Source organism: Amblyomma maculatum, chromosome 1, assembly GCF_055883805.1.
Source record: "Amblyomma maculatum isolate TAMU_Amacu chromosome 1, ASM5588380v1, whole genome shotgun sequence".
Lineage (NCBI taxonomy): Eukaryota > Metazoa > Arthropoda > Arachnida > Ixodida > Ixodidae > Amblyomma > Amblyomma maculatum.
The window spans coordinates 234,091,824-234,117,798 of NC_139344.1; the positions used below are offsets into that span (position 1 = coordinate 234,091,824).

Below are 25,975 nucleotides of genomic sequence, written 5' to 3' on the forward strand. Positions count from 1 at the left end.
GCTCTAGAGAAGAGGCGTTTCGAGAAGGAAACGAGTGACTAGTTCCCTGCTCTCTTGCACGACGTTTTTATACCTTTCTTCTTTACTAACTCGACAAAGTGCGGATCGTATATATTGCTCTAGAGAAGGGGCGTTTCTAGAAGGAAACGAGTGACTAGTTCCCTGCTCTTTTGCACGACGTTTTTAAACCTTTCTTCTAAAGGGCTACTCGACCTTCATCGAGTGATGTAAACGTAGCAACAGTCATTCTCAACGCACTGTTCGCCCAGCTTCCATGGCGTGCCACGTTAGCTATCGTTATCTAAAATGCGAATAAAGGAAAATAACCTGCTGTTACGACTCAAAAGCGACAGGTGTTCCGCTCAGCCAGATGCTTTCGTATCGTGTCGGCTGAGCTGTGCAGTGTAGCCGTATGTGGTGTAGCGGCTTGCGTGTGCTAACGCAGGCTGCCCAGAAGGAAAGGGCGATTGGTAGTGAAATGGGGGGTGCTTACAGCAGACGGGAATGTTCGCGGCGGAAACGGCGCTTTTCTGGCTCGCTGCTGTGCGCAAGGCCAGTGCTGGCTCCGGCGAGAGGAGTAAATTTCTGGTATTATACTTCGTTTCATACATCAAGTGCAACACTGCCAAAGCTACAGCTCTTGCTTGCGCTCTCCGAATCCGCGATAAAAAATAGTGCCTGCTCTTTACGAGAGGAAATAATAGTTATTTTGTCTGCAAGCTTAATACATCTTACATTTGCCATCAATGCCATAAAGAGCATCTTTTTTAGAGAGAAAGGGTCGGATTCGGTAATTTTTTTCCTTTTTTTTTTTTTTTTTTTTTTTTGTCGTTCCTGTCGCGTTTTCGCTGCCCCACAACCTTGCCAGCTGTGCCACTAGATGGCGCTGACTGTGTCCTCCGCGTCTCAGGAATTTTTTCAGGAACGCCTGAGGAAATTGGACAGTAACATATGGGCAGCTAAAGTATTTCAATACCTGTACTTAAAAAGCCTCGACTCACAATGGAGGAAAAGAACTAGGAAACTAACTAGTAAGTATGCACAAGGACGGAGAAATAAAGAGCATTAAGCAACAGGTGAAAAACACAGAAGGTAAAAATTGGATAAATTCGATGGAAAAGAAACAGAGTGTGGAATTATACCGAAAGTGGAAAATGCAGATCAGGAAGGAAGATTTCTTTGATAACTCAAGAGGCAGTGCCCTACTTTTTGAAGCGAGGTCAGGGTGCCTTAGAACACGCAGCTACAAAAAGAAATTTAACAATGGAGATGACGCATGTGCTGTATGTGGAAACTCCAGTGAAACAATTGACCATATTATACTCGTATGTAATGGTATCCATCCGGAAGTTGATGCAGGCGCAATCACTGTTTCTGAAGCTCTGGGGTTTAGAGATAACAGTGGCCGGGTGAATAAACCGGCGGTGGAAACTAGCAAAAAACGACTGGAAGATTGGTGGCTTAAAAGCAGAGAAGTGACATAATGTTAGTAATGTAGGAACAAAAATTGAATAAATAGAATGATGGTTTAGTTAGCCATCCTAAATAAATAATTAAGATATAGGGAGAAAAATGAGCATGATAGCTACTGCTACCACCCCGTTTCAAAGGGGACGCTCCTATATTCCATCCATCCATCCAGCGTTGATGCAGGCGCAGTCACTGTTTCTGAAGCTCTGAGCCTCTTCATCCGCTGGAATAAATAAAAAGTTTTGCTCTCTCTCTGGGGTTTAGAGATACGAGTGGCCGGGTGAATAAACCGGCGGTGGAAACTAGCAAAAAACGACTGGAAGATTGGTGGCTTAAAAGCAGAGAAGTGACATAATGTTAGTAATGTAAAAACAAAAAATTAATAAATAGAATGATGATATAGTTAACCAATCTAAAACAATAATTAAGTTACAGGGAGAAAAATGAGCATGATATATCTACCGCTACCACCCCGTTTCAAAGGGGACGCTCCTATATTCCATCCATCCATCCATCCATCGTACCTCCGCGCTGCTCATCTCTTTGAGAAAATGGTTTTTTGGTGCGCATTTTTTCTATAAGATCCGCACTGCGAAGATGTCTAGGCATGCGAAGCAAGTTATTACAAACGTGTATGCTCGGAATAGAGATCATTTCCGCAGGAACCACTCGGCCACAAAACGAGCGCGTAGTGATACGCCTCCTTTTTTTTAGAGCGCAGCTCTTTGGCGTCCGTTCCTGGGTTTCGCGTCGGCGTCGACGTCGGCCTCGTAACCAGCTCCGCCCCCCTTTCATCCCCCCAGCGCTAGCAGCGACCGACTGATACCGCTGGATGCCGCTGACGCCGCTAGAGAGTCAAGATAACGTGACTGCATAGAACACCGTCGCCGCCATGCAGAAAGAGGAGGGGAGGGTCCCCCCCCCCCCCCCCCCCCCTGTTCCTGTGTGGCGATAGGGTGCTCTTCAGTTGCCGACGCGCCGGTTATTTCACGTAGGCCCCGGCACGTCGACGAATACGTGACCACCTTCCCACGGCTAGACCTGGTTCTTGGCGCTGCGGAAGCGAGGGTATCATATTGTTTGCGTCGGCATCGGCGGCGTTGTCCCTGGAATCAACTCCGCAGCTGGGGTTGACTCACTATCGGCGTCAGCAGCATCAGTCAGTCGCTGCTATCTCTTCCCTCCTCCCTTTATCGCGTTGTCCGCTTGCTGCGCGCGCTTCTGCCCCCATCGTTTGCCGCTGGGTGTACACGCCCCCCCCCCCCCCCCCTCTTCCTGCGAGTCTCCGGTTGTCAAACGCCGGCTCGAACTTAATTCCTTTCTTCGCGCGCTCTAAAAAATTCTGTGATAGCGCATACATGTGTTGCTCGATTTCTTTGCCTCAATCTATCGAAAAGGTGAAACAGCTTATTTGCTGCGCTCAAATTTCGCATTAGGAAGTAACGTAATCGTCGGTAATTTTTTTTTTCTTGTGGACTACTTGCGTAGCTTTCGCTGCTGTGCACCTGATGTATGATTGCCTCTACGTTCTCACTCTGACGGCTTGGCGCTGCATCAGTCCGAGTGGTAATCCTTTCTGGCGTCATTCGCGCGATTCGTTCTTGAACCGCGTCCAGACGCGCGGCGTGCGTTTGCCCGATCTATGCGCGGCCCAGATACTGTGCGCTTGGAAAACAGACTCCAGTTTGTCCAGTGATGAAATTGTGCACACGTTCTGGTTTTCAATACTGCATTGCTTCATTCCGGGTCGTGGAAGTATATACGTCCTTGTAGGCGCGCGGACGAGGTGTGTTGAACGAACGTTCGCGTACTGCAGATGAGCTTTGTTTATTTGCTTTATCATGGTGTTAGGCGGTCGCCTATTCTCAAGCTTCATGAACTTGGTACAGTTCATCAAAACGCTGAAGCTTTATCGCATGTAGAAACACGCTTGTATGGTCACTGCTAGCGTTGGTGGATGCGTGCACTACGAAGCCTTGGACAATGGCAAGCAAAACATCACCAAAATCTCAAATACCGACGACATTTAAGCGGTAACCGCATGAGGCGACAACCCCTTGCGATCCGTCGCGCGACGCCGCCAACGCCTGTCGTTGTCGCTGGTGCATACCGCACGGAGCGACGGCGCTCAGCGACAGAAGCGCTGTTACCGCCGCTTCGTCATTCGGTCAAGGGGAATGAAATCACGCTATATCCCATTTCTAACACTAAACAGCATGAAGTACGATAAAACACTGATGAAACTTCTTGTAACGCATTGTATTTTAAAGGGTCACAGCGCAGCGGTGCGCTACTACACTGCGATGCCGGCTTGAATTGCAAGCAGCGACTTTCTCCTGCTCCTTTCGGAAATTAATATCTAGCCACGCTAACCTTTTTCTTTCTTTTATTACCCTTCCAAGCTTTTACTGAATTATCTCGATGCACTCATATATACACGGATCAGACGAAGTGAGCGCGTGAAGGCACCAGGTTCTTCGCCCAAATCGGACTAGGAAAACAAACTTCACACGCAATAAAAAGAAAAAAAAAAAAAGCCAGAACGGAAGTTGAGCACCCTAAAGCCCTCTGCGATTGGCTGCCTCGCGAGCTGCTTCCTGGCGACACGCGAAATTTTCTAAAAACCCAGAAACCGAGCGACAGCGACGAGCGGCAATGCTTTGGCGGCCCTCAGCCCGTCGCGCGACGGCGTCGCGCGGCATGTCGCCGCGAATTGTCGCCTCATGCGGTTAGCGCTTTAGCGTCTGACCAGCGCCTCGTCTGACCTACTGACAGGTGACTAGGGTAGCGGTGTTTGATTCTTCGTGCTTTCAGAGAGCTCGATGTTATCGACGTAACTGCGCCCGTGTATGCATGGCGTTCGTGGTTCGTTGTGCCGCGCAATTATTTAGATAATGGCTGGAGTGTCTGCGTAGCCGCTTGCGTCATAGCGAAATACCGGAATAGCCCATCATTCAGGCGCGTCTGTGGGGCCAAGTTGAATGGAGTGGGGGCGAAGTGAGCGCTTATCTTTGGCTGTTGGCGCGTGTATACTGCAGAGGTGTCAACGCCCATCGTCTGCCCTACTCCAGCAAGCTCGACTGCGGCATAAGCTCGCTTTTGTGGACGGCGCTTTTGAATGGTATACAAATGCGCCTTTTGCATCCATCTAATTGTTTAGTTTTGCTTCTTTTACTTAGTTTGGCTTCTGTTACGCATTTATTTATACCTTTATGCTGTATGTTTTCGGTGGACCACGCCGCCGGCACTCAAGACGCTGGGTTTCCGCCAGATAGAACATGTCTTCAAAAACGCACACGCGTGCTCGCGCATGGTTCTAGTGTCATGGGCATCATGGGTGCGATAACTAGCACCCCCCCCCCCCCCCCCCCTTTTCTTTTTTTTTTTTGTCGTGTCGGAATACGAAGGCCGGCGCCTTTGTTGGTGTGGCTACTATATTTAAGATATAAGGCTATAATTAAGATACATGTAGACCCCGCCGGGGTGGCGCAGTGGTTACGGCGCTCGACTACTGTTCCCAAGGACGCGGGATCGAATCCCGGCCTCGGCGGCAGCTTTTCGATAGAGGCGAAAAGCAAGGCGCCCGTGTACTGTGCGATGTCAGTGCACGTTAAAGAACCCCAGGTGGTCGAAATCTCCGGAGTCCTCCACTACGGCGTCTCTCATAGCCTGAGTTGCTTTGGGACGTTAAACCCCACAAACCAACCTAAGATACATGTATAAGGGAAAAAAGAAACGAGCATGATAGGAACTGCTACCACCCCATTTCAAAGGGGACGTTCCTATATTTCATTCATCCATCCATCCTACGGCAGTTCCTTTCACCTTCACTTTCGGAGTCCTTGCAGTACAGAACGAGTCCCGCAACAGAGGCCGTCGTGTGCGAGAGGTTTCCAAGTTTACACACATTCGCCATAAATCTGAAAACCACCAGTTTTCGGTATGTTCATGCTGAGAAAGCAAAGCACAAAAAAACGACAAATGACGAGGTTTGTCCTGTCCTCACCATCGTCCTTTGTCGTTTTTTTGCGCTTTGGTTTGTTGACGATGAACCAACACGCCCAAACATTTTCCCTTCTGTTCATGCTAGCCTAGGACCCATTCTTGGCAGTAGAACTTCCCATTTCCTTCCCTTCAGAGTACAGAAATGAGCCCCACGCTGTCTATCATGGCCCACAATTATCAACTGCTGTTTTTTTTAAGTTGTATCCTACTGAGGCTGTCAAACCTGAAGGGCAAAAATTTAGTTGCTTTTCCTTCCAGCTGTACATATCTTTTGTCACAGTTTTACGATTTCGCTATAACTGAAGGTTTGACAACATGACATTTAGCTAGGAGTTCTCCTATGTGTATGCTGTATTATGTAAATTTTGGGAAGGGAAAAAAGAACAATAATTTGCCCTCCTGATGCCAAAAGAGGCAGTGTGCTTTAGTCAGCATACTTTGTTTTCCTGCTTGAATATTTGCAGTATTTTCACTGTCGAACAAGTTTCAGGCTGTGACGTCGCGAAGATGCGGCGGCTCTGGCAACAGCAGTGAATTTCACTATGTAGGCAAAGGCAGGGCCCGTCTGCATTCAGTTTGCTACACTTACTTGCGTTTGGGCAGAATTCACGATATTCTCATAGGTTGTTGTGCAGTTGGCTGCAGTGCAGGGCACAAGAAAGGAAACAGCATCAATTTCCTCAACCTGCTTGCAGCCGGATAGAGGTGGAAGCAATTCGGAGCTAATTAGGGCAACTTGGAGCGAATTGGAGCATTAATTCTTGAGGATCTTCATGTATACATACTCTGTGGAGCAAGACTTTGACTGCCGACTCAAACGTCTGTTTCGTCAAGTACAATAAAGCAAGAATTAAGTTGCCAGCACACTCGACAAAGCACAGAGGGATCGCATATTTCTTATTCAAAGTTACTCTTTGGCTTCAGTTTCCAATTCTCTTCTACATTCTCTGCTGTAAAGGTACTTAGGAAAAGCCGCTAGAAAGCACATCGAAAGGTTCGTCATGTAAAAAGGCTGTTTCACGTCGTCATGTCGTCGTCCTTGTTTTTGCATGTGTTAGTAAACGACCCTGGAATTGATAAGTGTAGACGATTAGTATTTCTCTGTCTCACGCTATCTGGTTTCATTTAATTTAATCGAATCGCCCATCATATCTGCGCTGTTGCTGCAGTTGACACAGCGCGCTCTAAGTAATTGTATCTTGATAATAAGTTGAAAAAGTGAACTAATTGCCAGGCATACACAAAAACATTTAGCATTAATGACATGCAAGTTTCGAATATTTGCGTGTCCAAGTAGGTTTTGAAGGTAGTGTCACCTGTGCTGTGTAGGCATGCTGCGGTTTTGCCTATACACCCCCACGTTGCTGGTGACCAGCGCCGCCTTTGTTTATAAACATGATGACGCTTGTCTATAGGCAAGATGCTTGTCACATAGTATATTTGCTGTTGAGCATTTTAGGCCCTGCTCTTGTTTAGCGTGCAGATTTTTATTACATGCTTGATTTCACCAGGAAAAAACGTTACTCACCTGACTTTATTCTACAGCGGTTTTGGAATAGATGGGCACTTGTTATGTTGTTTGGTTTTTAGAAAACAAAAATTACGCTGCATTACAGTTGTTCATGAGCTTGAAAATATAAGGTTTATTGCAAAGAACTTGCATCATCTTTTCCGTACCTTGCTGGTTGCTTTGACAGCCACTTTTGCAGTTGAGAGCACTCGGCACTGGTATTTTGGACAAGTATTTTGACCTCTGTACTAACCCATGAGAACACTAATCAGTAACTTCAGCCTATAAGTGAATATCACTTGTTACTCAGAGATTCAAGTTAGCGTTCATCTTTATAAAGACCAAATGCATGAAATATTTGTGTTTGCCAAAAGCCATTTTTGCTTTCTTTTATCTTTTATAAAGTGTATCAAAAATTTTCTTTCCACTTGGCCCATCACAGCACTGAGTGCATTCAGATTCCACTGAAAAAAACATTTTCTCAGTTGTATTGAAAATATTTTGGCTGTGGCAGCACTTGCACATGGGATTTTGTGTATAGCAGTAGCTGTAAGGTAAATAAATGGCAAATGGTTATGGAAGTAGTACATATTGGATTTACATCTGTCAAAAGTATGTACACATTTTCTGTAAGCCCCTGTGCTGTGCGATGTTAGCGCACGCTAAAGAACCCCAGGTGGCCGAAATTTCCGGAGTCCTCCACTACGACGTCTCTCATAGCCTGAGTCGCTTTGAGACGTTAAACCCCAAAACCAAACCAAACCAATTTTCTGTAAGCATGGAACAAACAAATTGTCATTCTGCTCTCAAGAACTACTACATAGTCATCCCGGGTTAAGAAAAACAACAGCATTGGTTTCAATTAGGTTTTCCAATTGAAAATTCCCAGTTGTGTTTGTAACCAGGTGGAAGCTCCAATTGGAATGTCTGGAACATTGTTGCCAAGTTAGCAGTTTTTCCGCTAAATTTAGTAGTTTTTCACACTGTTTAGTGGGCAATTATGTTTTATTGCAGGAGGTGGGATTTTTAGCAGTTTTTAGGCCTTGTTGGCTTTCTTTTATTGGCGGTTTTTGGTGGCCGTATAGTTTTTTTTTTTTTAAATAGTGGAAGCTCATCAAGACTATATTTCTGCAAGAGAACGTCATTGTGAACACCTGACATTACTGTGATGTCAATGCGGCGAGTATTTGAACACGCTCAATATGCCTTGTATTGATTTATGTGGCATTTTTAGTGAAATCCTCGAGCCTGCTGTTTCCGGGTTTGCAGTCTGGGTGACTGGGACCTTAAGTATGAGCAGAATTTTAGGCAAAAGTGGCTAAGGGCCTCAGAGTTTCGAGACTGGATGTGGGAAGTTCTAAATGCAAATGAACGAACATTGTATCGTTAGAGCTGTCGGGGCTCCATATCGAAACACGAGCCATGGGAAAAAAATCGCTGCCATTTAGCTACAATGGAAGAAGCTCACTCTCATCAGCTGGAACATCCATAGTAGCACAGCTGCATTTTAAGATAAAGTGTGGATAGTACAGGTATGCTTCCAACAAAAATCCCTTCAACTTGGCCACATGAGCTCCTTTTCATGCTTTTCATGCTGATGCTACTCTGGAATAAAGTAGAGGATGGATGCATGCTCTGCAACTAAGCATTATCAAATGTAAACATGGATCATAATGTGAACAGAAATGACCAAATCCTACCTTAATTATTCGAGCCGGGCTCCAAATACAAAGTATAAATGCTGATTAACTATGAACTGCTCGCAAATTTGAGTCTATAATCAGCACACGTTAGCAGCAGTTCTGAGGTCCCATCTAGAAGACAATCGCCCACAGACTGCTCGGCAAACCAAGATGAATCTACAGAACTTAATTTAAATTTAAAAAAGGCAGATGGGATATTCCGGAGAATAAAATTATTTGTAGTCTGAACATGCTGGTGAAAAAAAGAGGGAGAAAAAAAGAGTACTTTCAAATTTTTTTACAATATCAATTTTTACAGAATGAGCAACGAAATAAAATGCATAAAAGTTAGCCATTTGGTGCAAATATTGTTCTTAGCAGTTTTTAGTGAGCTTTGGAGCATTATGTTAGGTGTTTTCTATTTTTGAATTGGCAACACTGATTTGGAGCATTAGAATCAGTTGTTTTAATTGGATTAACTTTCAGTTTGAACTTTCCATCTGGTTGTAATGCACAACTGGAATAATTGGACATTCCCATTGGTTCCAGTTGTTCATTTGAAAAAAAAAAAAAAAAACTGCTCCAATGGGAGCCTACAAGAACATGAACTTTTGGAGTTGCCACTTGTGTTGAGTCAACACCAAGTGGATGACTGGCAAACATGCCTGGCACAAACCATAGGGACACACAAGTGTGTGTAGTTGACAACACCAGAGTGTTATGCACTTTTGTGTGTTTTTTTAAAGGAGGTTTATGTACTCCATTCAGGGTGCCCTCCTACTGTAGCCAGTGTTGCTTGTCTATGGTGCAAAGTTCTTGTATTTAATTATGGCTGTAATGGTGTTAGAAATGATAAAAAACAGGTCAGCTGAATAAGCTGCTGATTTTTTAGTTTGCTTTGTGCACTTATAAAGTGTGGTATGCAGCTCCCACTCAAGGAAATCATTGGCTTCCCATTGTACCCAATTGGAAGCTTCAGGTGGATTTTGCGATTAGACCTCCCATTTAAATTAGCAAAACCAATTGTAATCATTTAGAACATATGTCCAATTGGATGTTACAATGTCACCTTTCAATCAGACAATCAGTGGGAACTGCAAACCATTTGGGCTTCCAGTTGGAAAGTAGCCAATGGGTGTACTTAATTGGATTCATGAGAGTCCATTGGCTGACCGATTGAGGCTATTTGTTTCCTGTGAGATTCAATTGGAATAGTAAGTTAGACCCAGTGATTTTCTGCCTGGGATGAGTTATGTGGAAAAAGTAAACAATCTTATTGGATGGCTGTAAAAATAGAGATGGAATTTGGGCAGCTTGCATAACTTCTAATACTGCTATGATTTTCTGCTGTCAGAAGCATATGTGAAGTGGGGACACAATGTGAACAGTAGAAAAATATGCCTGAAAGGACACTGTGACAAAGCAAGCATAGGCAAGGAAATAAATACATAGTTATCCACTTCCTTCTTCTGGTCTTGTTGACTGTGAGTTAATAATCACTTTGTGTATAAAGCATTATTGATAGGGACTTGTTTCACTCCTTTCCACCAGTAAGCACATATCAAAAGTGATTGTATTTCCTAATTAAGTTAAGGTGCTTGGAGAGAGTTGCCACGATACAGATGCTGTGTTAGAAAGTGTAACACCTTTTTCTTGGCATTATACACCACCGAATTTATATTAAATATTTTTGTAGAATAGACGTTGACAAGAGTATTAATAAGTTGCTTATATGGTCTTATATATTACTCATGTGGTTTGATATTTGGTATAGATAAGTTGATCATGATGTAAATAAATAAGTATATTGAGAAAGACGCAGAAACATATGGATGTGTGAAGTTAGTCGACATATGTAGTTTTTGTTGGCTTTTGTTGTTTCTCACACGCCTTCTGATGCTGTAATGCAGTTCATGTTCAGATATAGATTAACTGAAGATGTGCTTTTCATGGGTGCATTATTGGTCTTTCCTGCAGATGTAGATTTAAGAGCTGGTGCTCCCCCTCTCTCCGTCACTTGTTTGAAACCTGTTTGGAGGGTTGTCGAACATTTGCATATTTTTTTTTTTTCAGAGGCAGATTGAGAAGGGCAATGACCTTCTCGAAGAAGTGGCCATGGCATCTTCGGTAACAGGCTTAGCGAAGGGCACTCAGGAGCTCGCAGTATCACTCAAGCATCACCTGGACTGTTTCACGGAAAAGCTGGAGGACACTCGGGAGAAACTGGAGGACACATCTCGATGCTACCTTCTTCTGGACCATGTAAGCTCTGAGTGCCATTGTTATGTCATTTTTTCAAAAAGTGTTTCACTTTTTCACCTAATACTATTAGTAGTTTTTAAATATAGGTTTTTTGAGTTAGAAGGATGCTTTCTTTGACACAGCATTCTCAGGGGTGGTGGGCATCCAAATAGAGCTAAGATGTGTTTACTAGTAGGCTGATTAACTGATTAACTAGTTATTTATTTATTTATTTATTTATTTATTTATTTGTACCCTCAGGGCTTACAAGAAGCGTTATAGAGGGGAGGGGCTTTTGCACATCATTATATAAATGAAATACAAACAAGATGAAGAACATAATTGCATCGGCAAAATAGAGACAAATGAGTAATATGGCAACTGAACAAAATAGATAAACAAAAACAGATAGCTTACAGTATGCGAAAGAAAAGGAAGTAAGGAACAAAACCTAAAAAAAAAAAGTTTTCATATAGGAATAAACTCACTTTCTGAAATATTTGTTAGTGCTTTGCGAAAATGATCGGTGTCGGTGATAGCAACTAAAGACGCAGTTATCACTAAAGAAAGTTATCACAGATAATATTGAATTGTGTAAATTGTGGTTGAATAGTTGAAGTTTTAAATAAGCTCCTCATTTATTATGGTGTTTGTGATCAGCCATAAGTAGTATCCCTATCAGTTTCTAGATTTTCGAAAATTCTCTCATAGCTGTTGCAGCGCAAGGAATTTTGGGGTCGCAAACAGGTTAAACTGAAACTTCATGGCCAGAGATCACTAGCCACTTCTATGAGTGTATGTCGCTCAGTGGTGTGGGTATCACATGCGGTTTGTACAGCTCCCAGGTGGGAGTGGTGAGAGGACACTGGAAAGGATTGCCCTGCAGGCATGGCTAGCGTTTCTCCTGGCTACGTGGTTTCGGTCTTGCCCATGTATGTCCCCAGATTTCCTTATGCTTCAGTGTTGGTGAGAATGCAATCTTCAGAAACCTAACAGCTGATATGGATATCGTTTATGGTGGACTGCAAACCTTTTAATAGATACGTATCATCCCTACAATAGTTAAAGGTAATTTCATATTGGTTAACCTGGCTGCTAATTAACAGGTCTTAACTGTATTCTGGTGCACGCCACCACTGATAGTGCTGCACCAAAGAAACCACCCTTCTAACTAAAAAATTGTGCCAGATGCAGTGCTACCACTAACTGCAACTTTGCCCAACTGGAATTCATGCCTGAAATGCTGAAGCTGACAAAGAAAGTGCGCTTGATCGTCACTTTCGGGCATTCTGCCAGCAAAACATTCCTAATATCAGTGCGCTCATTTTGCGCCCTTGTACAATGTTTTGTTGCCGTATTTTTTATGCTATTAAATTTCATGCCCGTCCAGGTGATCACCTACCTTACTAAATTGTTCTTATTTCATCGTCCCCCTTGTTTATATTTAAAGTATGTAGTGCCATGTGTACTTGTGTTTTCTTCTTACAAAAATAAATATATATAATTATATTCACTAAGTGTTTTCTGCCTTACCAGCAAGAAACCAGAGCATCACGAGCGAGCTATGTAATTTTCTGTGAATAAAGGTGTGACAGACACATGCATTCAGTGTCAGATGCGGAAGGGGTCAGTCGGGGAGATTTTGAGCGCACAGCATTTTATCATTATCATCATCAGTCGAACTATACCGTATCACTGCAGGGCGAAGGCCTCTCCCATATTCCTTCAATTAATACGGTCCTGTGCTAGCTGCATCCACTGCATCCAGCATTTGGATTGAGTGGTTATTACTTTTCATGGCTTTGAATTTTATTTTTCAACAGTGTTGCAAAATAGGTTTGTTTAGTTTTAGATGATATAATTTCATCTACCAGGGTACCTGTTGGGTGACTGTTTCTCAGTGCTAGCCTGAAGCTGCTGCCTGATGGGTAAACGTTAGGTCGTTGGTGCAATTTCCTTCACGAATAAAAAAACAGAGCTACTGGCGTTTCGGCGATCTTTCTTTTTTTATTGCATAAAATGCAGAGTAAAAACATTACATATAGTGAGAGATCGATCAGCAGCAAAATATAAATAATTCATATTTTGCACCTTTTTTCACCGCATGCTCTCATTCCCAGAATTAGTAAATTCATTTTCTCTTCTGCGCCAGCTTGAGTTAGGAAAAGTGATCACATGCATCGAGCATTCATTCACTGTGAAATCCTGAATGTGACGCACAGCCTTAAATAAGGTAGATATCTTTACAAGGACAGCTTGATGAAGGTTATGCTGATTTCACTGCAATTTAACTTCTTTTCGCAGAGCTTAAAGCTGCATAAAATGCACGAGGGCAGCTTAAGACCTTAAAGCTTATCATTTGCCAATGTAAACTGATCTACAGGCATATGACAGCTGAGTGCCTCAAGTAGAACTTGTCACCTGCTTTTGAGGCTATATTTTATTGGCTCCCTTTCTGCTGTTTCTTGTAGTGCAACTGCTTATAAAATAAATAATTTTATTGAATGACAGTTGAACAGGATTTATGAATGTTCTTGAAATCTTTCACGGTCATAAGACCAGTTTTTCTTGATGAGAGCTTAAAAGTAATTAGTGGGGTGGCACACTGGTTACGGCACTTGACTACTATTCCAAAAGATGGGGCATCAAATCCCGGCCTCGGCGGCCGCTTTTCAATGCAGGCGAAAAGCATGGCGCCTGTGTGCTGTGCGATGTCAGTGCACATTAAAGAACCCCAAACGGTCGAAATTTCCAGAGTCCTCCACTACGGCGTCTCTCATAGCCCGAGTTGCACTGGGACGTTACATCCCAGAAAACAAACAAAACAAAAGTAATTAGTTCTAAAAGTCAGTTAAAGTATTTGGCAGGTGCAAGCTAACGTTTGTTGTTTTTTTCTGCCTTTAGAGCTATGAATGGGCTTTGGATGCCATGAAATTTGTGTCGAGCATGAAAATGGACGCTGCCTCCACTCCTGAAAGCATGACACAGCTCATGAGGCTTCTGCAAGAGTATCAAGAAGAGCACCCTGCCCCTTCTGAGCAGAACTTCAGTGAGATGCTGGATTTGGCTTCCAAACTGGATAATGCCAAGCTGGTAGAGCAATGCAAGGTTTGTGCTTCATGTATTACTTCCGGTCTTTTGTCATAGATGCTGTCAGCATTTTACGGCAGCTCTTATCTACCGAGCTCAGTTTGAAAGGCCAAAATATTAGACCTGCACGAAATTAGGTTTGCTGGTCATAACTCGGCATTGCAATCAGATGGAGGCGCCTTTTTCTTTTTTTTGTGCAACATTTTGAACCTAAAGCCATCTTTTCTCGGGCACCTATCATTCATGATCGTTTAGTTGTGAAAACATCCTGTGATGGCAGTACTTGTCTTTCATTTTTGGTTCTTTTCTAGGTCTCAAGAGCTCAGTTTTAAGTGAGAGTAGCCTCTTTGTCTTAACATGCCAATCAATCGATCTAGACTGACATTGGTTTGTCTTCAACATTCCTTTAAAGACGTTTGTGTGCTGCATTGTGGTTCGAGCGTTCATAGAGTGATGCTAGGGCTGCGTTGCTCCTTGCAGTTTGCTTGAGGTGCATGATGCACTCTTTTTTTTTTTTTTGTAAGTTGCTGTGAAGAGCAACGCAAGGCCCTGGGCTTTAGCATTGGGCTGCATAGCATTTATAGGCATGAGAAGCCCTTTTCTTTTGTGCTATGTGGTCGCTTTATAGCAGGCAAGCTATCAGGCAGTTATCTGAGTACGTGTAATTTAGTGTGATTCTGTGCATCTGTGCTGGTCTTTCTTTTCTTATTTTTTTTTCTTTCACTTGTGAGAGCATATACTTTTCATACTCTTCTGACACGGCAAAGGTAAAAGTTTCAGTACATATTACATCTCTTGCAAGTGTAACCATGCCAAAACTGTTGTGACCAAAGCTCGATAGCTCACATACGTTGCCAGAACAGCTGTGTTAATTTTTATTGCAGGCTCTTCAGTGATAGCAATTTTTTTTTTTGACCGCTTTAATAACACTAGTGATTGTCATTGAATGGTGTGTGTCTAAATGGCCATGTTGAATGTTGTGGTCAGAGGCACCTTTGCCTCAACATGTCATGCTTGCATAGTGAAGGCGTTTTCCATATGACTTCTCCATTCTTGAGAGTCTGTGGCACCTATGTTTTCATTAAAACCAAGTGTTATGCCTGTTGTCATAAGGTGGTCAGCAGGGGCTTATTCAGATCAAGGCTCACTGCCATAACATGGGTCAGGATAAGTAACATAGCTTTTATTTGCACCAAGTAAATATTGCTCCAAGCTACAGTAGACCCCCCCTATAGTGAACTCAAATATACTGAAGTGAAACTGAAGTCCCAGTTAATCTTCCATAGACTACTGTACATTTTTCCCCCATTTATAGTAAAGATGTTCTTGATAAAAATTGATTATTGTAAAGCTTGTCTGGCCATGGCGACAACTTCGACTTCCCACGAAATGACATAGCTGCACTCACTGCCTAGGATCGCGAGGGAAATAATAATAATAAAAAAAGAAAAATTAATAAACAATGCTTTCCTTTCTTTTTTATTTTTTTTTTTTAATGGCTTTACCACCAGGCTTGCCAGCTCTCGGGAGAGGCCAGCTTTACGTAGGGCTTGAAGCTATGAGGGAAAGCATGCAGCACATAGGGAAAGATAAGCAAAGCTGGCTATGAACGTTTGTGCCAGAGTGTATATATTTCTCATTTTTGTTTTTACCTACCCTGTCTTTCCTCCCTGTCGCTCACCTCTTTGATTTCCTATACCGCTTCCTATCCCTTTATTTCTGTCACCCCAGTTCAGGTGCTTCAGATAGCAGATGCCGGGGCTGGCAAATACCTTTTCCTTCCTTTTGGATATATAATAAAGTAACCACATACTACTGTGCACGTGAAAAGAAGACGGCATGGTCCATTCAGAAAGCTAGATAGGGAAGTTCAGGGAAGGGAAGAAGCGGCCGAACATTCGCAGCACTGTGCAGCACAAAGCACGAAGAAGCGGTGGCAAGAAGGGGAGGCGCGATGTGTGCAGTTTTTCAGCGCTTGACTGCCACGCGCATTTCTCATCTATTGCCTTTTAAAAGACAGAAACAGCGGCAAATTATTCCGTGTTCATGCAGGCTTTGGTTTTCACATGAAATCAAACTCTGTTATTTTAGTAGCCACACTGCTGTCATGCTTCTTCCACAAGATGTAAACAAAAATCATATAGCTGAGAAAAAACAAATGACACCAAAAGACTATAGGAAAAAATAATGAAAAGGAAAAAATAATACGACGCTACCAGCGTCCGTATGTCGGCCTTCTACGAGGAGAACATGACACAGTCATGAGTATTTGTTTGCACCGATCTTCGCGAAAACAAACGCTTACAAGTACAGTTTTTTTCCCTCAAACGGTGAACGAGTGGAATTCACTTCCCATTGGTATATTTCAGTCCAACGATTTCTTGGTTGCATTGCAAAATCATTTTTGTGCAAGTTAGCGATGTTGACGTTTCATCTGTGGTTCTTTTTTGTGCATTATGTTCATTTCATGTTACATTTGGGCCAAAGTATTGGCCTGCAGTATTACTAAATAAAATAAGAGAAAAATGGAAGGTATTTTGAAGCTTTATTTTACATTAATCAGCAAGACTTGTTCAGTAAGTAGGCATTTAATTAGCAGACAGCATCTTAAGAACCATGCCATCATCAACAACTCATATAGTAAAGACCCTGATATAGTAAAGATTTCTACCAGTCCTAGTGACTTTACTGTAAACGGGTTCTACTGTAGCTGAGCATGCAAGTAAGCACAACAGATAAAACTATCTTGTTTTGCATTCTCTTACCACAGATACGTATACATTCTTTATCCTATTCATTTGCGTATGCTAGCACCATTTTCCATGCACTTTCATTGCATGCTGGCCAAATGCTTAATACGTAGTGGCTGGCCTGTTGGTTCATCATACTGAGGACTTCTTGTCCTTGTTGCTTCTGCACTGTAGTCCTCAGTATGGCTAAATGCAATACAAATGTGTAGGGTTGCCCCGCCAGGGTGGCGCAGTGGTTACAGCGCTCGACTACTGTTCCCAAGGACGCGGGATCGAATCCCGGCCTCGGCGGCCGCCTTTCGATGGAGGCGAAAAGCAAGGTGCCCGTGTGCTGTGCGATGTCAGTGCACGTTAAAGAACCCCAGGTGGTCGAAATTTCTGGAGTCCTCCTCTACGCCGTCTCTCATAGCCTGAGTCGCTTTGGGACGTTAAGCCCTACAAACCAACCAACATGTGTAGGCGACTTCTTGAGCTAGCAATCTGAGTGTGATGTTGCCTTCACTCAGCAGGCTATTGCCACCTCCTCGCTGTACATCCTTCATATTGCTCTTTATGCGTGGCTTCAGCAAACACAGTTTTCTTTCTCTTGGTAGCTTTTGCATCGGAGCGAATATCGATAGAAGTTATGAAGTAGAGCGAGTTGAGCGACTTGGTATCGATCCATCATATCGAACAGCGCGAGAAAACACAGGGACTAAAAGAAGGACGCCACAAGACGAGCGCTTGTCCTGTGTCGTCTTTTCTACTGTCCTCGTGTTTTTTCTCTCACTGTTCGATACGATAGAGCAGTTATGAGAATGAGAAAATTTGGATTGAACTTCACAGAGCTGCACAGGAAGGGGGTTTGGCTAACACTTTTTTTCAGTGCTCAGACAAGCTTGTTGGTTAAAGTGTGACTGGAAAATGCTTTTGCGGGAATACTACTGCTCCTTGTCTTGCCTGCTAGAAAACTGGCTGCATGCTAAAACCACAAACAAATCACATGTGTTGAGATGTTATAATTGTGTGTGCAGATCTGTGGAATATTGAAATATTTGGAGTCAAATCCTCTGCCTTAGGTCATTGTTTGTAAGCACTGTAGCAAGTATCTGACTAGAAGAAATGCTGCTCTAGAAAAATGAGGGAAGGCTAGGAAGTGTTTGGTTTAGAAAGATTTGCCAGTAAATCATCCAGTTTTCTTACATGGAAGTGTTTTATTTGACAGTCTCATTTGTTTGCTTCCCTTGGTGCAGACAGCCCAGGCCAGGTGTCGTGAAACGGCTGAGCTGATGGAAGCTCGCTACACGACACTGGTGCGAGCTCGCCAGCAGTTGGAACTGGAAGGTCGCAAGTCGCCGTCCTTGGGCACCAGCTTTCGTTCAGCGACCATGGAAGGATGCAGCCTCTTTCCTCAGAACAGCTGGGCACCTGGTTCGACCAGTACACCATACTGTTCATTTGTGAGGCGCCGCTCTATTGCTACAACTCAACCCCATCTGTATTCAGCCCCTCCTCCCATGAACTCATACACAGCATTCCCAGCTCCTGGAGGCACATCCGTGGTGCAAGACTCCTTTGCTCTTGACCAGTACATTCAGGAGAAAGAAGAGCAACTTCTCAGCCAAGGCCTCATTACTGATGACCTGACCCGAAGGTATGCTCGACAAATTTGCTCCTTGTTGCAGTGCAACTGTTCTGCACAGTTTGGAGATGCTGATTTGGCGAATGCTGATGTAACTAGTTATACCAAGCAAGAGCTTGTAGAAAGAGTTCAACAAAACCAGCTGAGAAGCTGTTATCGCCGTTTTAATATTATGGGGCATGATCTTGTGCAGGGGTCCTGTGACATCCATTTCACGGAGCTTCCTGGAGTCTCGGAGCAAGGATGGCTGTCCCCGCACTGCAGGGCTTAGTGCACTGCGTGAAAAAGTGCGCAACTCATTGCACAAGGATGGCCATCAGTGTCGACCGCAGCGCAAATTAATGCGGCGAAGCTACACATGGCAGCTCTGTGAGGAGGCACTTAGTCGGGTCAGTGACAGAGTGCGAGCCCAGAATGAACGCTTGGTGTCCGACCGTACAGCTATGGCAGACCTAGAAGGCAGCGATGGACTTGCAAGGTAAAGGAGCCACAGTGTTGATGTGGCACCTCGTGTGTAGGCTGTTCTTCTTTGCCTTCCTCTGTCTTGATGTCCTTTTTATGTCATTCTCAATACTAAAAATGCAAAGGGCTGCAACTTTGGGAAGTCTTATTTTGTTTTGCTGAAAACTGCTCAAATGATCTACAGTCAGGTACAACTCAAGAATGCGCTGGTAAATGCCCTCATAGGAGGCCCTGTCCAGCCAGTGATGTGGACCAGCTGTCATGATGTCGTGGTTAACTGTACCTGCCAGCCATCTGCAATATCGCGCAGGGAGATTAGCCGAGACTGCAAGAGAACTGGTTGACCCCATGTGCTTGAGGGCCTCCTTTGCCCCTTGCCTCTGTATTATTGAGTTACATTCGACTGCAAGTGGTTCTAAAGTTTGGTTGGTTTAAAGGCCCACTGTCCACCCTCCGGTCGAAAATATTTTTTTCCCCGGTGACTGTGAGACTTCGCCCCTGGAACGCAAGGCCGCAAAATGTTTTTGAAAAGAGTAACTAATAACGCAGTTACAGCCACCGCAATCACCCGATTCTATCCTGCCTCTCGCCTTCCGTTCCCTCACAAAGGTTTTTCACTCTCCTGCCCGAGGTCGTCTAGCCTCCGCAATACAAATTCCCCTTCCTCCTCCGCGTTTGGCGGGAGGTGGGGCGGGGCTCTTCGTGAGCGCGGAAAAAAAAAAAACGGTCGAGGGAGCGCGCGCCGCTGGATTCAGTCTGGCCGTGGCGAGGGAAAAGCGCGCTGCGAGCGGTAGACACCCATCCTTCTCCCGTCAGTCAGCGAGACGGACCAATGGACGTCGTTCCCGGTACGTACGTCATTATCGGGGCCCGTCGGGCCAGCGCAGGAAGCGGTGAAGCTGGCTTCTCAAAGGAGAGCATGAGGGAGCTTTGAATTGTATTTTCGATGCTTTGCGGCGCGCGTGTCGCTGTAGAATTTTGCACAGACTATCTCCGGTACCTGATCGAAACACTGGGCTCCTTTTCTTAAAAGGGCCTTCCCTGGACAGTGGCCCTTTAACAGGGATTGATATTCCTTGGGAAAGATGATGATTGCATGCACAATGTTTTGCACCATTTGAAGGTGCACTTACATTTTGTTGAAAAGAATGCACAGTACATCAGGCCATTTTTTATCACACGTCTGTTGCTGTATTGACAGGATCCACAAGCGGATAGTCCTAAATTCAGTAGTGACTGCGACAGTCCCTTATGCGCAATTTTTTTGTAACATCGGAACTTTATGAATACTGCTCAGATGTTTAGTATCATTGCGCTATAGGTGGGTTAGTTTAAGCTACTAGGATTTAGACTGTGTAAGTGCTTGAAAATTTCTCCCAAAACAAAAAATTTTGTTTGCAAAGTTGCTGGGCAGGTGCATTACTGGTGAGGTTTTCTGCTTCTCTTTGAGCTTTAGCAGTATGGCTACAACATTTTGCTTAAACCAAAAGATAGTGCACCTTTCTGTTTTATTTAGTACGTTTTTTTGATTGTGGTTCTTAAAATTGGAATTTAGTAAATTTCTGCTTATATATGTTGCTTGTAAGTCTTCTAGCTTAAGAGTGGTTTCTTTTGAATTCAGATGCAGTACCAGTAGAAAAGCAAAACCATAGCATAAGGTTTACTTTTTTCTTCCCACACAATTTTTCCTTCCCCATTAAAAGCTCCATAAGCTCCCCAGAGTCTGAAGAGCTGACTTCGCCGGATTCAGAGCAACCCAAGAGTGAAGGGCAGTCATCTGACCTTGTTCGGGGGAGCAGAGTTCCTGTACCTGTCAACAGCCATCTCTTGACTCGAGCATCTGCTCTGCAGCTAGCTGACTCGGCCATTAGTGATGCCACTATCAGCGAGGAACAGCTGAGGAACAGGAAGTCAGTTTGTTGTGAAATCCTCCTTTCTTGCTTCACTGTGCTTTGCGGTTTCATTACTACTTCAGTTTCTTACCTCTACCCCACCCTTCTCTTGCACATCGTTCTTTATTTTTGTTGCATAGTATGCGATTCTCTTTCCCATTTGGTTTTTTGGTTGTTTGTTGACTGCTTTAATGATTTCTCTGACTGTTACTGTTAATCACTCTTGTAATGCTACTTTCTGTGCATACAATGCTTCTGAAGGTTTCCGAAAGTTCTGAAAGGCTATTGCTTTTATCATCCATTGCATATGCTGTCATTACTTTGCCTGTCCAGTGCTCTTCCTTTTTTTTTCCTTTGTACTCGGTAGTTTTGAGAGATGTTATTTCACTACTAAAAAGCCTGCTCTCATTGTTGCTTCCCTGTTAAGGTGTAACTAGCACAGCTGAAACACAGATACCTTTGTTTTCAGAACTCTGCTGCTGGTTATGCGTGAAATGGTACAAACAGAACGGGACTATGTCAAGTCATTGGAGTACATTATAGAGGTGAGATGACTGTCGACAGATAAACATGTAGTGCAAAGCCATTTTCTTAGCATGAGTAGCTGTGCGAATTTCAGTGCTTGAATATTGAAACACTGTGATTGGCTAACTGATGAGCACAGTTATCTTTTGTAAAATGGTAGTATTTTAGTGATTCATTATCTCATTAGTATTTTCCATGTGGCAGGACTCTGCATTTGTCAAATATACATTTCTATATAGCCATATTTGGCATGCTACTTGTAGTTCACGAGTATAGAAAACTGGGCGAGTTGGATTGGATTCATCTTAAAGCAGCGCGAAAACACAAGACTAAAAGGAACAGGAGATGACACAAGTGTGTCGTCTCCTGTTCCTTTTAGTCTTGTCGCCTCCTGTTCCTTTTAGTCTTGTGTTTTCGCGCTGCTTTAAGATGCTACTTGACTCAGTCTTATAAGGGAGTAAGTAATCATTCATTGTCATCCACTCGAGCGCAGCCATATGGCTACAGAGAAACTTCATAGTTAAAGAAAAATTCATCCTGATCTTGTTTGATGTGATCTTGGACTGGTAGACAATGATAAAATCTTGCATGTACTTTTCTTGTAATAATAGCTCATGAGAGCAAAACTAATTGTGTTCACATGCAGTGCCTTTAGCTGTCAGCTTTTGCCGTCTTTGATGTGTGACTCCACAGTCACTTGTGTGACTTTACATAACTATTTCCTCCTAAAACGAACTTTATGCTGAGGTTTAAGTTTGACTTGCTTTCTTTTTTTTTGTTGTTGTTGCTTTTCTCAGAACTACATTCCGGAGCTAATGAGAGAAGATATACCCCAAGCTTTACGGGGTCAACGCAATGTTGTTTTTGGAAACATTGAGAAGATTTATGAGTTTCACAGCCTCTACTTCCTTCAGCAGTTGGAGCAGTGTGAATCCTGCCCTTTTATGGTTGGGCAGTGCTTCTTGCAATACGTAAGTCTAGTATCTAGTAAAGATTTTCTTCTCTCTTGTGATTAAGCCTGCACTCTAATTTTCATTTAGCTTTTATCATCGAAGAACTTAAAACATGCAGTAAATCCACCTCTATGCTTAAAGATGGTTGGTTTCTGGTCTTATGAGGGTGTTCATTACTCATTAATAGTGTATTTCACACTTGTAACTCTTTTGCAAGTGTGTAACCTAATGCTTGTAGATGTGAAGGATAAAGAAGACATATATTGATTGGCAAGCCTGGGTGTTGCCACTGAGTGACATGTCAGTGTTGGATGGTGTGCAATAAATGCCTCGTGCTCTTTGAAAGCATGGGACATTACATACATTGTAAAATTAAAGAAGACATGTTATATGCTGCATAGAACCATGTAATGTGGCCGAGCTATTTTCAGAAGTGTGTTCTGTAAAATATGTTGACTCTCCATGCTGAAGGTGTCGGGTTCAGGGTCCCTTGGGTATGGAATTCCATTGGGGCTCATATGGGCTTCAGCTACCACACGATTGCTGTTCTTAGTACTGTATTTACTCGAATCTAGGCTGGGACTTAAAAAAAAATGGTTTACGAAAGTCGGGGGCCGGCTTAGATTCGAGAGTGCTGTTCGCAACCGCTAGACATGTACTGCCATCTCACGGCTACACCAGCGACACGCTTGCGGCTGCTTGGAGGTTGGAAAGCTCCATTTTGATTTTCCGAACACTGACTCCACTGGCAGTGAACAAAGGTCTCGTCGTGTGGGCTTGCTTCAAGAAGCGTTCATGTTCACGACCTTATGGCGCCCATTTAGCGATGCCATTACACTGCGACTTTTAAGCGGAAGGTACTTTTTAAGTGGAAAGAATTCAAACAACAAGCCCGTCACGACTTCGGCATGGACGAAAAGAATGTGCGCCTGTGGCGGAAGTGGTGGGACAAACTTTTCAACTGCGCTGCAAAGCGAATGGCCTTTACTGGACCCAAGAGCAGGTAATACCACAAGGTGGAGAAGAATGTCACCGACTTTATCAGCAAGCAGAGAGAAGGTGCAATGCCCATGGCGACAGAGGTGATACAGGTGAAGGCGAGATCGTAAACATTAGAGGTGTTACACGGACCCAATTGAAGGCCAGCAGAGGCTGGGTCACTCGCATTAATGAAGCGTTTTGGGTTCAGCCTGCGGTGCCGGACTTCTATGTGCCAAAACCTACCCCTGACCTTGAGGAGAAACTTGTTGCACTGCAATGCCTAATTATCAAGGAGTGGCTGGAGAAGGACTACAGACTGGGCCAAACCAGTAACGCTGATCAGACCCCAGTGTGTTTTGACATGCTTGTAGCGTACAAAGTCAATGAGAAGGGCATGAAATAGGTGAAATTAAGAACTGCTGGATGCGAGAACCAACATTTTACTGTGATATGTTGCATGGCTGGTTGGAAAAAACTGCTGCCCTACATGATATTTGAGTGGAAGACTCTTACAGCCGAAGAGGTTTTCCCTAAAAACCTCTTCGTGCGCGCTCATGAGAATGAATTGATGAGTGGTGCTCTTGTCGAAGACTGGGTGAAGACCGTCTGGCAACGCTGTCCCAGGAGTCACTTCTGGTTCTCGACTCTTACCGCGGCCATTTGACAGATGCCGTAAAGTTTGTGCTTTCAGGTGGCGGTACGAACATTGCAGTGATAACGGGAGGTATGCCATCAACAAGCCATTTAAGGATAGGCTACGGAAGCAATGTAACAACTTGCTGAGAATGCAAGATTACCAGCTCACACTGACCGGTGCATCAAGCGTGCTTTGTTTAACCAAGTGGCGAACAGAGTCACTGCGGCATGGGACAAAGTGCCGGCCGAAGTAAATGCGCGGGCATTCTGAAAGTGCAGCATCTCGAACGCGCTGGACGGAAGCGAGGACAGTGCGCTGTTTGAAGAAGCTGCGACAAAGAGGACAGCGATGTTGATGAAGATGACAATGATGACTTAGCATTGGACCTGAGCGTCGCAAGCATAATCAAATGCATGTTCTAGACCCAGTCAATGCCCTTTTTCATTCGGCTTACTTTAGAGTAAACTTTTTTTCTGACTTTCTGAAATCCAGGGGTCTGCCTAGATTCGAATAAATATTCACATTCAGTGCTTTTTCTCTAATTATGTAACTTGGTGCTGTCATTCTTTCTTTTTTTGATAGGACATTTTCAACAGAACATTTCCTGTATCTTTTTTTTTTTTCAGGAACCTCAGTTTTACCTCTATGCCCTGTACAACAAGAATAAGCCAAAGTCTGATTCTCTCATGTCTGAATATGGCAACGCATTCTTCAAGGCAAGTAACCTCCATATCAATAGTTAATATGATATATTTCCTTATTTCATCTTGAATTTTTGTTTTCGATTCTTATTTCTTAACACCTTAACGAACTTGGACGAGTCATGCTTGTCACAAGCGGACTGTCATTTCTGGCTCCTGTGAAGCCCTGCTCATCATGTGCTTTTTGTTACTCTGTGCCCAGCTTGGAGCGAGTATGGCTCTTCCAAAACAATTTTTTTTTGTCAGCCGGTGGATAATGGTGTAAGTGCTAAAAGATCATTCTGGCTAGAATTTCATAGAAAAAATGGCCATGGGGGTTTAATTCTTGATGGAAGATGCATATTGAGAAGGGGCCAGGTGTGTGTGAGGATGAAATTTTTCATCTTTCTCTTTGCCACTGCGGAGCACATCATTCAACGTGCTAGCACAGTAGTGGCTGCTACAGTAATAACACTGTAAATGATGACGCTGCTTGAGTTGCACTGCATGGTGAATCTTGCATGTGGTTAAGTTTGAAGCAAAGCATCATGCTCAGGACACTGCATGTGAGGAGAAGACGCGCAGGCAAAAGTGCTGGGGTCAAATACAAGGAGAATGTGCTTCGGATTCTGCTACTGTGAGATGAGATTTGACAGCCTGTGCCCACACATTTAATGTTAATAGACCATGGAGTACTCACTATATCCTTCCCATAACGTAAATGTTATTGCTTTACTACTGTTGATGGCGTCGTCATTGCAGTAACCGTTTCTCGTAAAAATTGGCGCTAATTGCGCAATGCGAGTGCTTGCGAGTTGGTGATAAAGGCAGGCATGCCTTTCACGTACTCGAGTTCTACAGTGCCTCGGAAGGCTAGATTTGTATATTATGTCTCCTCTTTCACTTTTTACTTTGTGGATTGTGATTAGGCGCATTTATTTTTTTGACATTGAACGCACCAAGCTGCATAAGGTGTTTTCGGCCGGGAGGGGTCACTGTCAGAGTTGGGGCATTAGCTTGCAGTCGACATTTCTGGATCTACTCCAGTACATTGAAGGGAATGGTTTGCAGTTTGCGTTCACATTAATTGTGAATTATCGCTCACTGACTAACCTATACAGATTTTCCATCTCGTAACTGCCATAGCCTGTGTAGCCTGATCTTTGCTTTAGTACCTTGGGATCCCTTAGCATGGTCTTTGAAGAATTGCTTTTGCCTCTCTCATTCATAGCAAAAGCAGCTGGAGCTTGGAGACAAGATGGACCTTGCTAGCTACCTGCTGAAGCCAGTACAAAGGATGGGCAAATATGCCCTCTTGTTGAAACAAATCCTGAAGGAGTGTCCGGAAAGGGAGCCTGAACATGCAGATCTAAAGGTGCCACCATTCATCATTTTTAGTTTCATACTGTTATTTGTGTGTGGTACAGTTCTTTTTCTTTGCTTTCACAGCCTGACCTTGTTTGGATGTCACATGGC

The 25,975-nt window shown here is 43.6% G+C and overlaps 1 protein-coding gene across 3 annotated transcripts in view; it reads left to right on the forward strand.

The window, feature by feature from the left end:
- Positions 1-25,975, forward strand: part of LOC146205910 (puratrophin-1-like) — a 353,992-nt gene that overhangs the window by 310,444 nt on the left and 17,573 nt on the right. For all 3 annotated transcript variants that reach the window (XM_084590570.1, XM_084590571.1, XM_084590572.1), the window contains 9 exons: positions 10,741-10,929; positions 13,813-14,016; positions 17,981-18,381; positions 18,563-18,847; positions 20,535-20,741; positions 21,193-21,268; positions 22,046-22,219; positions 24,446-24,535; positions 25,731-25,874. In XM_084590570.1, the coding sequence (XP_084446696.1) occupies positions 10,741-10,929; positions 13,813-14,016; positions 17,981-18,381; positions 18,563-18,847; positions 20,535-20,741; positions 21,193-21,268; positions 22,046-22,219; positions 24,446-24,535; positions 25,731-25,874 (1,770 nt within the window). The remainder of the gene's footprint in view (positions 1-10,740; positions 10,930-13,812; positions 14,017-17,980; positions 18,382-18,562; positions 18,848-20,534; positions 20,742-21,192; positions 21,269-22,045; positions 22,220-24,445; positions 24,536-25,730; positions 25,875-25,975) is intronic.